Here is a 12,192-nt window from a genome sequence, read left to right on the forward strand (position 1 = left end):
GTATCAGAATGTTTAGTAGGCCTATAAAATAAACAGGAAGAAGTTTAACCCTTCAGCCGCCGCATAGATGGTGGAGTAGAAAACCCAAACTGTCCCTCTGCTGCTCATACAGGACACATCTGCATTTGTTCACAGACACCACCACCCCTGGCTGATTTACAGCCCGTCTCTGCTGCTTTCAACGGAATAAAGCGCAAAACCTGCGTCTGAAATGTGGCCCTTTGCGCGATCTGGACGTCTTCACGAAGACAGAAACAAACCAGGAAATACACTCCGCACGTCAGAGGAGAACCCAGAAGAAGAAGAAGAAGGAGGCAGCTTCTGTGTCTAAACATGGATAAAACATCGTGTTTCTGTGTCTTACGTGAGCTCGATCGCGGTGAGTCTTCAAAGTTTCGTTTCCAGCAGCTCGCCTCAAGTCTTCCGCAATCACAAGACAACAACAACAACAAGTCCAAAGTTCAACACATGGAGGGAGCGCGGCCGCGACAGGCAGTGGAGCCACAGCCGGGGCGGGGGCGGAGGAGGAAGAGGAGGAGGAGGAAGCCTGCTCCGGTGGACCGGGAGACCATGACACAGCCGAAAAAAACCCGAAGACAAAAGCGAAACTAAACTCGAGCCTTGTGACACACTGATAGTGTTGCACACGGACACTCGCGTGGACGTAAAATGCGTCAAAATGTCACGCAATGATTCTGCTGGGCGTCTATTAACATTTGAACAGCGCAGTTATAGTTTTATGTTTAAAAGTTTTATTGACGTTTGTGAAACAGGAAAAGGGGATTTCCAGTGACGTCAGACTTGTTTTTTTTTCTCGTTTTTTCCTCAAAACAGACTGCTGCAGCTTACTATATAATAATTATTAATAATATAATATTATTATTATTATTATTGGTGTGTTTTTGGAAATATTTTTTAAAAGGCTCTAATTTTCACCTCGTTTTGGAGTGTTTCACAGACAGGAAGTCACCTCCTTCCAACTAATTTAAAGCTGACAAACACAAAGAGAACATTTCTTTATTAAAACTAAACTATTGTTAATTATTTATTATATTTTCCTCATAGATTGACAAAAACTGCAGTTCCTCAAATGGCATCCCTTTTTTTTGGATTCGTCCAAAAGTAGGCGGAGTCACGACTACCATCATGGAGGGTTTGCCCATCTTTATTTATAGTAACAAAAACATGGGTTACATCGGCGACACATTATGAGTCGCCCTGTTGCCCACTCTTATCTCGAAAGAAACACCTACGCTTACACTTCTGACTTGTCGAAATGAATCAAATATATAACTACAAATAAGCTTCATCCATTTTGGACAACGTGACAAGTATTGGTGTCATGTTATTTGCTCTGAATTGTTTTGACGCATGCAGCCTACATTTCCCTGTGTTCAAAGGTGACATCATAGGCATAATTTATCCAGATTATGGATTGAGTCTCCCCCTGAGGTCACAGAAAGGCAGAGAGAAGGAAGAGAGAGGCGGAGCAGCTCAGCACGCACACCCTGTGATCCTTTATCATGTGACTGTAAATACAAAACCACCCTGTCATGTGGTGTCACTGTAGGCTTCAGTCTATCAGGGTGAGCAGGCATGATTGGTATCTATCTAAACACATGACAACATACCAAATAAATGTTCTGATTCCCCCTGTACTATTATTATTATTGCCCTGTCATTTACTTTTAATTATACTGACACTTATTTGAGCCCCCTTAAAATGAAAAAATGGGTTTTGTTTTCAGCATCAGTTCATAAAACAGTGCAGCATTTTATCTACAGGACCCAAAAACATGTATTTTACAAAGTACAAAGTGCTAAAACTGACCTAATATGTATTAGAGTTATGCTCATGGACAACGCCATGTTACCTGACATGTCACAACACATCCACAAACAGCTGTCTGTTTCCTGGGCAACCCACAGGCGGAAGTGAGATAAGGATTTATGGGATGGCCTTGAGCTGTTTCACTTCTGCTTTCACCAATAACACGCTGCAGTGAGTAGAAAGTCTCTGAATGAGCAGGAGGGTTTTTACACACTCAGACCTCCGGCAGTGTGATGAGGGAGAACAACAGAGCGCTGAAGTTGGTGAGTGTTTCCCTACTTTAGTTGAAAAAGCACCATGGTCCTCAGATTACTGTGTGCTTGTCCTGAAATTGTTGATTAGGGGAAGTTAAAGTACTAAATGTAGGTTTCTTCTGTGTGACTGAGGCGCTGAACAACAAAGACTGTGGTTTCCTGCTGCATGTAGGGTGGTTGGCTGCATGACTTTAACCTGTCTTCTCTGGGTTTATGACTCTGATGAGTCCGGTCAGAACTGGTTTCAACGTGTTTTCCTGTTAAAACAAACATTACTGCAGCCATGTCACACCTTTGAAAGTTCAAGGAATTTTTGATCTTTAAACTTGAGGACAAATGTAGGCCAACCAAAACTGATGTGTGGAAGGTATCACAGGTAATAAATGAAAGCTGTTGTTATTCAGTACAACTCTGTGCAACAGATAAGATAATCCTTTATTAGTCCCACACAGGGGAAATTCACAGTGCTACAGCAGGTACCATAGAAGCACACATAAAAAAGAATAGCAATAAATATAAAAATAAATAAATAAAAATGAATACAAGGTGAATGAATGCTTGATTGAATACCAGAATAAAGTGACTTCAGTACTGAAATTGTTATTGCACAGGTACGTAGGTGGTGAAAATGACATTTTAAATTATTTACATAAGAGCTGTAAAAATAAAGTTATTGCAGTGTATGACAAGATCACATGATCAAAGTCATTATACAGGAGGTAGTGTGGCTTTAGCTGGGAGTGGATATATATGTGAGCAGGCCTGATTGTAATGTCTGACAGCCGCAGGTAGGAAGGACCTGCGATAGCACTCCTTCACACAGCCAATGTATTATATACTGTTATGTATTATATTTCATGTTTTTAAGAGTACAGTAAGCTCATGGCCAAGGAGACAGCAGACAGACATGTTGTGACAGGTCTCTCTTCTGTGGTTTTCTGACAAGTGTTACTGAAAACTGCTGGTTTCAACCATTGACAGTAAAAACTATGGTCAGAGCTTCTGTGATGTTTGTTTCTGAAGAGCCGTTTTGAGGCTCGGTGGGAGGCTCCGGGATGCTCCGACCGCCGCCATGTTGGCAGCGGCACAGTCCACCAACACTCCAAATACAGACAAAGAGGGGAGCCCGAGCAGAGTTTAGGGGGGCGGGCGATCGCATTAGCAGGAAACTCGCACTGTGATACACCAGCCACCTGTCACTCAAAGTAGCAACGCCCATAATTTGGCATAATTTTATGTCTGAATATAATTAAAACAAGTGAGTTATAAAAAAAATTCACCCCCAGTACAATTGACACTAGAAGAGAACCTATAATTTGACACCAGAATGGTTTTTGTACCAGGCTGTAAACATGTTCATTTCTGCTGTTTGAAGTAGTTTGTAGATCGAATGTCTACACCTGAGAAAGGTGATGTGTTTGCATAACTAAGCAGCTTTTGGCCTAACTCAACCAGGTACTTTGGTCATTTAAGCAAGTAGTTAACTTACCCAGTCTAATTGTTTGGTTACCTAAACCTAAGCAAGTAATTTACCGACCTCACTAAGTAGTTTACTTATCTAACCAGTCAGTTTAGTTACCCAACCAAGTACTCAAAGCTAACCTAATTAGGACTACCTGTTGGACACATATGAACCCTGTGACCAAACAGAAACATGTTCTTCTCCCAGTGAACCATGGCGCGGGCTAGCAATCCAGCTCCAACCCTGGTTGGAGAATCCTGTCTGGAACAGTTAAAGCTGATCGGCTCTGGAGGTTTTGGACAAATCTACAAAGCCAGGCATCAAACGTGGTGCTGCGATGTGGCTATTAAAGTGCTTCATTTTGACGATGGGTGAGTGCTCACACATAGTTTCTGCTTAATGAAAGAATGAAAGAAGATGTGAGTCACTGACAGCACAAACTAACACACACACAGGTCCAGTTCATCTTTACTGCACGAAGTTGAAATGATGCGTAAGGGAAGCAGCCCCTATGTTATTCAGGTCCTCGGGGTCTTCCAGGGTCTCCTGGCTTCCTCTGGATCCTCAGTGCAGCTTGGGCTGGTCATGGAGTTCATGGAGCGAGGATCTCTGACCTTCACCCAGGTAGACCTGCTCCACCACCTTGTCTCAGTCTGTATGAACAAATATGGATAAGTGAAAATCTCACTTTCTTCTTCTGACAGGACACCTTAAAGGAGCCTCTGCCCTGGCCGCTGGCCTTCAGACTGACTCACCAGGTGGCTCTGGGTATGAACTTCCTCCACAGTCTCACCCCTCCCATGCTGCATCTGGACCTGAAACCCAGCAATGTGCTGCTGGATGGCTCTCTGAATGCCAAGGTCAGACCCATCCCAGTTCTCTCTCTCTCTCCCCTTTCAGCTCCCTCCTCCCACTCAGTATTTTCTCCATCCTCACCTTCTTTTCTTTAGCTCACAGATTTTGGCCTGGCCCGGTTTTACCACAGCATCTCACGGGTTTCCAAGAAAGACAGCAAAGAGGAAGGAGGAACTCTCCCCTACATGCCACCGGAGGCGTTTGATTTATCATACACCCCTACAAGTGCCTCTGATATCTACAGGTACACGAGTGCTGATAGGAGGACTCTACTCGACAGGGTATTGTCCCATTGAACGACTGCTGTCACTCATTATTCAAACAGCAGCTATGATGGCTCCTGAAGTGAATTAGTCCCACAGCTTGTAAAGAAATACAAACAAACGTTTAGGTGTCTGTGTGGGAGGTTCCTGTTGTTGCCATCTTGGCAAAACTGCTGAGAGTGCAATAAGTTAGTCACGGTATAACAGCAGCATGAAAGTAAAAAGCATTTACTAGAATCTGATTAAACTTTTAGGTACTTATTTGACTTCCCTGTTCAGCAAACCACACACAAACGCTGACGTGTCTGATTAAAACAAACCAAAACACTGCAATCACTACATGTGGTCGTGCAATTCAGAATGAATAATCTCTGCCGTCTTTCTTCCAGCTATGGCATACTTCTGTGGTCCATTGTAACAGGGAAGCAACCATATCAGAGTAAGTGACTATTATGACGTACGGTAATCTTAATCTAGTGCTTAATATAAAAATATGCTATTATTTTCCCCTAATGTGATCTTAATCCTCCCCCCTTGTGTAGATGCGATGTCCAGCATAGTGCGTCTTCGTATCCCAGAGGGAGACCGTCCATCGCTGGATGAGATCAAGCGTCAGGCTGCCGGATGTGCGGGGTTACAAACGCTGATGGACCTCATGGTGAGATGCTGGGATATGAAATCCAGCAAGAGACCCACCTCCCGCCGTAAGAAAATGACCTTTTACCTGAAAAATCCTTGCTAGAATTGAAGCTCCTGGAACAGTTTGTGCTACCTGATGCCAACATGAAATTGTCTCTCTCTCTGTATGCAGAATGCACAACTGTAACAGAAGAACTGTACAAGATGCACAAACGCAGAATTCGTAATGCTGTGGACGAGGTGCTGGAGAAACTGGTGAGAAGTCATGCTCAGAGATTTTAAAAAGTTTACCGTGACACAGCATATCTCGGTTTTATTCTTAATTTACGCCACAGACCCATTTGTCCTTTCTCTTCCTCTTTCCAGGAGCAAAAAGAAGAAGAAAGGGTGGCGGAGCAGTTTCAGAGGGTTTCTATTAATCACGTCTCAGGTCTGTTTATTGATACACTGCATTTTATGATACATATAACTCTAATACTTCTGAAAAACGTGCCAAAAAACAGCTGCATCATTCAGATTATTAACATCTTTTGTTTTGTAATCTCTTGGCTATCTCCTGTTGCCAGTATTTATGTTAAGCTAGCTGCTAAATATTTACTATAAAGTCATAATAATGATTGTTGAAAGTTAAAATAATCTTTTAATAAGATCATGCTTTCTTCAGTTTTCTTGCTAAATTATGCTAAGCTATGCTAAGCTAAGTGATGTTTTTTTTTTTTTTTTTAGTGGGGGCCAGAGCGGACATAGTGAACGTCGATAGGGTGCCGACAGGACGCCCGCCGGTTCAGGTGAGACTCCAAAATTCCTCTCCACACACACACACACACACATCAGGGTTTTCTTTAAAACCGGATGGTCAATGTTGCAGAACGCTGCACATTATTGTGCAATGCTGCACAACTTCCTGTCGCATCAGGGGAATTTCCCACAGTAACCACAGCAAATGTAAAAGTTTGTCAATATAACCACACAAACCAAATACTTCATGTTTAATTTTTTAAAAAAAATCTCCAAATTAATAGAATAGTAAAAATATGCACCATATTGTATTTCTCTTGAAGCCCAGTAAAAAGGTCTCTTTAACCTCTTGTCATTGCAGGAAGTGGCCGGCCACTGGACTACAAGTCCCAGGGACAAAGCAAGCGTCAGCGGTGAGTAAGCAACTTTAACATGATTCAGACAAACACACATTATCTGTCAAATAAAGACAGATTCAATGTGTCCCCTTTCAGACTCGCCCTCACCTCGACATGCCAGCTGCTGTCAGGTAGAGCAGATCCACTCAGCAACGGGCCACAAAATCAACCCGTCCTCCGTTCACCCCATCCAGTCGCTACCACCCTCTGCTTCCACCAGGAGGTCTTCACCGTGCAGAACAGCTACAAAGTCTCAGCACTTATTTCAGCAGAGATTCCTCCCACAGTACCAGGTGGGATTTATATATATATATATATCTATATCTATATCTATATCTATATATATATATCTATATATCTATATCTATATATATATATCTATATATATATATATGTATATATATGCCATATAGACTTTTATTTTGAATTCTGAAAAATACATTATATCTTTAATTTCATTTCATTTCATTTCTGCAGCGTCAGTATTCCACCCCCGACACTTGCACCGTCAACATCCACTGCAGCAATGTGACAGGGCTCCAGAGTGGCAACAACAACAGCATGCAAATCTATGTCAGAGAGCCGCTGGAGAGGAGACGCCACCCGACAGCGCCATCTACCGTTAACCATGCAGCGCCACGGCCATAGTATTGGAGGATGAACGGGATCATACTGGAGGAGTTCTCTGAAATGTTCTTAGCTTAGCTTTCGTCAGCTCAAATCTGGGCAGGAGTCAGACTGTGTCGTGCAGACATTCAGTTTATTTATTCTGATTTTTGTTTGTTTATTTTAACAAACACCGCGCACACCTACTTTTTTACTCTGTCAGCAAAATAAATATGAGCCAAGTCTGCTCATATGGTGCCAAACTTTGCCTGTATACAAGCCAGTTTTTTGTATTTGCTGCTCTTTTTTACTGCCCTAAATGTTTGCATACATGTTAAGGGGCTTTCTACAAATTTTTTAAATGCACGTGCAATAGATAACGTGTTGGATGTCAATAGAAGCACGATGTAGCTTCAATGAAGTAAAAAAAAAAAAAAAACTGTCAGGGACTATTTTCAGCAGTGGAGGTACGCAGCTCATCCATAGTTCTACATGTCTATGAAACAATAATCAATAAATTCTTCATTTGTTGTCAGATGTTGCTGGCTTCATGTAAATTTGTGATTTTTGTGCTTTCCAATGTAAGCAGGAACCTTTTTTGGTTGGTCTGTAGATGAACTTTGAGTGTCTGAACAGCAGGGGGCACTCCTGCTTTAGAGGTTATTTCATTGCAGATGTGTTGCCAGGATGTGTCTGTAATGCACCACTTCAGGGAACTTAAACATGCCAGGTTTTGTATTTAAACTAACGTTTATCAGTGTCTGATGCATCCTGTGAGAGTTTTTGACTTTGAGGATGATGTCCTTCTTCTGGAACCCACACCCTCCACTTAACGTTGTTTTGCACTCCAGACACGACTCTCTAAAGTGCTAACACAGGCCTCTGCTGTGCACCAGGACGTTGAGTCTAATCCGTTGTGATGGTCCGGTGTGAACGCAGCAGGCTCTTGGCACTTGTTCCCATCAGCACTGCCAATCCTCCATCTGTCACCGGATCCACCGCAGAGACGCTCGATCGCTGTGCGTCAGCTCAGGCGACAAACTCAAACTCAGATGAAGAGTTTTCAAAGTTTCTAACCACAAAGCCGCAGGTTGAATGACTGACAGGTGCTTCATGGGATACAGTCGCTGATTCGACCATATATTCGCCCTCTGTTAGCCTCGGCGGACCTCAGCAGGGATCCTCACTATTTTCAGAACGACCGTCTGTCTGCACGGTTTGTAGAGCATATGTGATAGAGGGGGTTTGGAGGCCATGATGGTGTCAGCAATAACCGAGTGTGTGTGCTAAGCATTTCCTTGTCAGCACTGTGTGAGGGAGGATGTAACATAATGCTCAAATACATGGATAAAAGGATAGTTAGAGATAAAGTAGTGAACAGCGGGGTGGGTGTTAATCTATATAAGGAAGAACTGGAAGATATGATAGTATTTGTAGTTAGCCTAGCATGGGGCCTCCGTGTACTGTTAGCATAGCATATATGTCCAAGGAAGGACATGCAGACAGTCCATGGTAACATGTGACATATGACCTGCAACACTAAAGGTATTTTTCCACAGCAGGAACTAATGGGCAAACCCACCCCAGGAACTTCCCCTATAGGATTGTTTTTGGGGTGATTGGGTCAACTCAGATTAAATAGCAGACATAAAGGTTAGAAAGGAGATGTACGCGTGTTTATTTGTCACTTATTGTGCTCCTGATTGAGTTTTTCCACTGCAGGGAGTTCCTGCAGGGAGTTCCTGCAGTGGAAAAACACCAAAAGATAGTAGATCTGGATCGCAAAACACAGGCAGGACTCTGATGTTAACCCAGCTTTTTCACAGCACATACACGGATGGAATCTGACGGTAGTTGTCTTTATTAGCACAAACATTAGCTCCACTGTTTTTCATGCATTAAAGACACAAGCTGACACACAGTAGAAGCAAGCACAGACAACACATCACAACTAAACAGCACATATTAAAAGTGCAGCGATGGAAATGACATTCAGGATTATTTGGCGCCAGTCTCTGCGTCAGCATGTATCCATTAACAGGCTTCAAAGTGACCACACAACGTGCCCACCTTTGACAACGACAATAACAGCATCACTCGGATCTATAAGGGGAACACCAGAAACCCGGAGAAGGTGGAGTACTTCCACCCTCCCATCAGGTTCCCCCTCTCCAGTTTGAGGTAAGCTTTGTCCCCTCTTTCCATCATCACCAGCCCGGCGTTAGTGGCTGCTTCCCTGGTCACATCCTGGTCACCCGCAAAGGCCGAAATCACAGGCCAGCCATTCAGAACCAAACTCACCTGGGACAGACAAGGAAGAGGCGAGGGGACAGTCAGCAAAAACAAAGTGAAACATCTGCAGAGAAATGATTGGAAGGTGTTGACCACATTTGTCAATCAGAAACTTTGCCGTTTGTCTTACTTGTATCGTTTGCCGGTTGTAAACTTTCACAACATGGAAACTGAAACTATACACTCCTTTTCTGGGCGCCACAAAGATGCTCCTCGCCGGATCAAAATGGCTGCCAACGTTCACCAAGATCTATAGAGGAACAAAGGAGAGAAAGATCAAGAAATGCAACCAGACGTAAAGTTTACAAGAAAAAAGTATTTCTGACATTATTATTGATTTCATAAGCAAAACAGCTGCATAGTACATGATATTAAACGTGGCTTTTTGGAAAGGGGCACTGACACCCACCTGGTCAAAGTAGATGGTCATGGTGCGGTTGCTCATCTCGGAGGGCTCATGGTTGGTGTTACGGATGGCTGAAAACGCCACTCGACCAGTTCCTGACCTCACAGACATTCCCAGAGCATTACCTGACGGCTCTGCTGATGGAGTGGAGTCGCACACCACCAGACACTTTCCCTCCAACACAATGGGCTCTGTGTCATTCTGACAGCGGACCCCTGAGGGCCCCCAGGGGATGAGAAGCAGCAGTCCAAGGAGCAACACGGAGTGAGGGGTCAGGTTAGGTGTAGGGGGAAGAAGAGTTGGAGAGGACATAGTTCCAAAAACAGGAGTGTTTCTGTGCTGTGTTTTATTGCTGAATAGTCAACACAACTCGGATCTTCTTGGATTCGCTTCACTTTAGCAGCAAGGTCATAATTTCACCGGGAGTTTCTCTCATCTCATGAGCCAGACAGGGACTCAGGTAATCCTCAGGCAGCAGGTCTGCCAACACTGGCTGGAGCTGGATTCTCTCTGAAGTGACGACTCTTAGTTGGCACCAAGATGTCGGCCTCCCATAATAACAGACAGGAAGTCCTAATATAGACAGTGTGTACTGTAGGTGAGGGTATCCAGTACAGGCAGTTAGCCAGCTAGGTGCTGCTGACACAGAAACTGATTTGGAGGCTTCAGGCCTGTGGATCAGTCGATCAAATGACACCACTTTGCACAAGAAGACAAACATTCAAAGATTCTTCAGATATGAAAACAATGACATGTGTATGACCTGGGTACACACTTCAGACACATGGGTGTACAGCCTCAGCTCTGAGACATCAAGACTCCTATGTTAAAACGTTTACAGCCTGGTTCAAAGCCTCAGCTCCGTTCACGCTCCACCTCTTTGCCTGTAGTTGGAGTTTAGGCTGTGTGTCTAGGTTTACATAAGCTCTAATCGTGTTCACATCATAATTCACAGTTTATCTTATTGTGTAGCATAGTTTTTTGTATCTTAATTCTATTGAATCACTTGTAGCATTTTCATAGCGTGCCATAGTATTAATGTGTTTTATCTTATTAAACACTCGTTGGAAACTAAGAGAAAAGCTGATGATGTTGATGAACACACTAAGTGATGAGGTAATGCTTTGGCCAGTATGAGGCCCGCGTGAGAGCTGCCAGGAGGACTCAGGAGGGGGGACAGTGGACTATCACAGTCCCACCACTGAGAGGCCATCTGTGGGTAAACACTCCCACTCCTTCACCTCGTGCAGCTTTTCCAATTTAATCCCTTTCTCTCTGTCTGCATTCCTACACACAAACACACTCAAACTCTCACTACAAAAACACACATGTAATCCGGGATTATCTTGTTAGGAAGTGAACAGCAATATACACACAGCACTTTGATGAAAAACTCATGATTTTTTTTCTAGTTTTTGAAAATGTCTGCAGTCTACAACAAAGCACGCAACAACACTTTACATCATCACTCACCTCTCAGAGTGTTCACGCTGCAAAAACACACAGAAACCAGCTTACTTCAGTAAATTATTCCAAGAGCCCTGTTACCTTCGGCTTTATCTCTGCTGCTCTCCCTCTCTCTGCTTCGCTTCATCTCTCTCTCTCTCTCTCTCTTGCTCTCTCTCTTTACCTATCTGTTCCAGGGACCCCTGTGTTGGAGCAGACGTTTAATCACATCACGAGTGTTGCTGCCCTTCTGTTCTCATGTCTCTTCAACCCCCCGCTGTACCCGTTTCTCCTCCCTTTTACCTCAGATGTCACACATAAGGGTGGCTGCGCTGAGAGAGTTCATAACAAACTGCCATTTTTTCATTTTTAAATAGTTACACGTGTCATTTATTTTGTTTGCATGTAGTTCTGAAGTGTGTTTGTATGTTTAGAAATCCTCAGCATTGATACTAACTGCTCCACGCTAGCATTCAAAGATCCAGGTAAGCTCATGTTAGCAGCCTAAAATACCCTCCTACCAACAGGGTAAACCACCAACAATCATGAATGCATGATTATGTAGTGTCATGGCTGTGGAGCCACAAAATGTGGTTATAATATAAAGTCTATGGGACAAAAATGGCCACGAACGCGTTAAGGTAGAAAAAAAATGAAAATCCTGTGCTGTGCAAAAACTAACAATGCATTAAAGTCAATGTTGTTACTGATGTTTGACATGACCAAGACTGTAACAAAGGTTAAAAATTCCAGTCCACATTCACCTTTTCTATTAAAAATTAGCCATTTTGTGTGTTTTTTTTCCATTTATCGGCACCACCCCTTATGAAATTAGTGATTAAAGGGTTAAAATCCTGGGGGAAAATGATTTTTTTTACTACTTTTAATCAGAACTGAAGTTAATTAAAAAAATGCAAAAAAATATGAAAAAATATTTATCTGATATATTTTTAAAACCGTAGAGGACACTTTTGTCCTGAACAACACGAAAGGGTAGTGTTT

At 43.0% G+C, this 12,192-nt stretch overlaps 4 protein-coding genes across 4 annotated transcripts in view; 1 reads left to right on the forward strand and 3 right to left on the reverse strand.

The window, feature by feature from the left end:
- The window catches only part of khnyn (KH and NYN domain containing), a 7,037-nt gene extending 6,517 nt beyond the window's left edge, over positions 1-520 (reverse strand). The window contains exon 1 of the mRNA XM_028405793.1: positions 365-520. The gene's annotated coding sequence lies outside the window, so the exon portion shown is untranslated. The remainder of the gene's footprint in view (positions 1-364) is intronic.
- The window catches only part of LOC114435852 (adenylate cyclase type 4), a 25,256-nt gene extending 21,010 nt beyond the window's left edge, over positions 1-4,246 (reverse strand). Inside the window, exon 1 of the mRNA XM_028405777.1 lies at positions 4,236-4,246. The gene's annotated coding sequence lies outside the window, so the exon portion shown is untranslated. The remainder of the gene's footprint in view (positions 1-4,235) is intronic.
- ripk3 (receptor-interacting serine-threonine kinase 3) lies at positions 699-7,584 on the forward strand. The gene is made up of 13 exons (XM_028405833.1): positions 699-2,094; positions 3,755-3,918; positions 4,003-4,171; positions 4,252-4,407; positions 4,498-4,646; positions 5,055-5,104; positions 5,208-5,369; positions 5,477-5,559; positions 5,671-5,734; positions 6,031-6,092; positions 6,404-6,455; positions 6,537-6,733; positions 6,918-7,584. Exons 2-13 carry the CDS (start codon positions 3,761-3,763, stop codon positions 7,086-7,088), a joined length of 1,473 nt encoding a protein of 490 aa, XP_028261634.1. The 5' UTR covers positions 699-2,094; positions 3,755-3,760; the 3' UTR covers positions 7,089-7,584.
- A 1,313-nt stretch (positions 7,585-8,897) lies between these two features.
- On the reverse strand, positions 8,898-11,592 carry LOC114435901 (cerebellin-1). The gene is made up of 4 exons (XM_028405867.1): positions 11,218-11,592; positions 9,748-10,317; positions 9,469-9,588; positions 8,898-9,347 (listed from the first exon to the last, which is right to left on the reverse strand). Exons 2-4 carry the CDS (start codon positions 10,054-10,056, stop codon positions 9,150-9,152), a joined length of 627 nt encoding a protein of 208 aa, XP_028261668.1. The 5' UTR covers positions 10,057-10,317; positions 11,218-11,592; the 3' UTR covers positions 8,898-9,149.
- Positions 11,593-12,192: the final 600 nt, after the last annotated feature.

Source organism: Parambassis ranga, chromosome 5 (genome assembly GCF_900634625.1).
Source record: "Parambassis ranga chromosome 5, fParRan2.1, whole genome shotgun sequence".
Lineage (NCBI taxonomy): Eukaryota > Metazoa > Chordata > Actinopteri > Ambassidae > Parambassis > Parambassis ranga.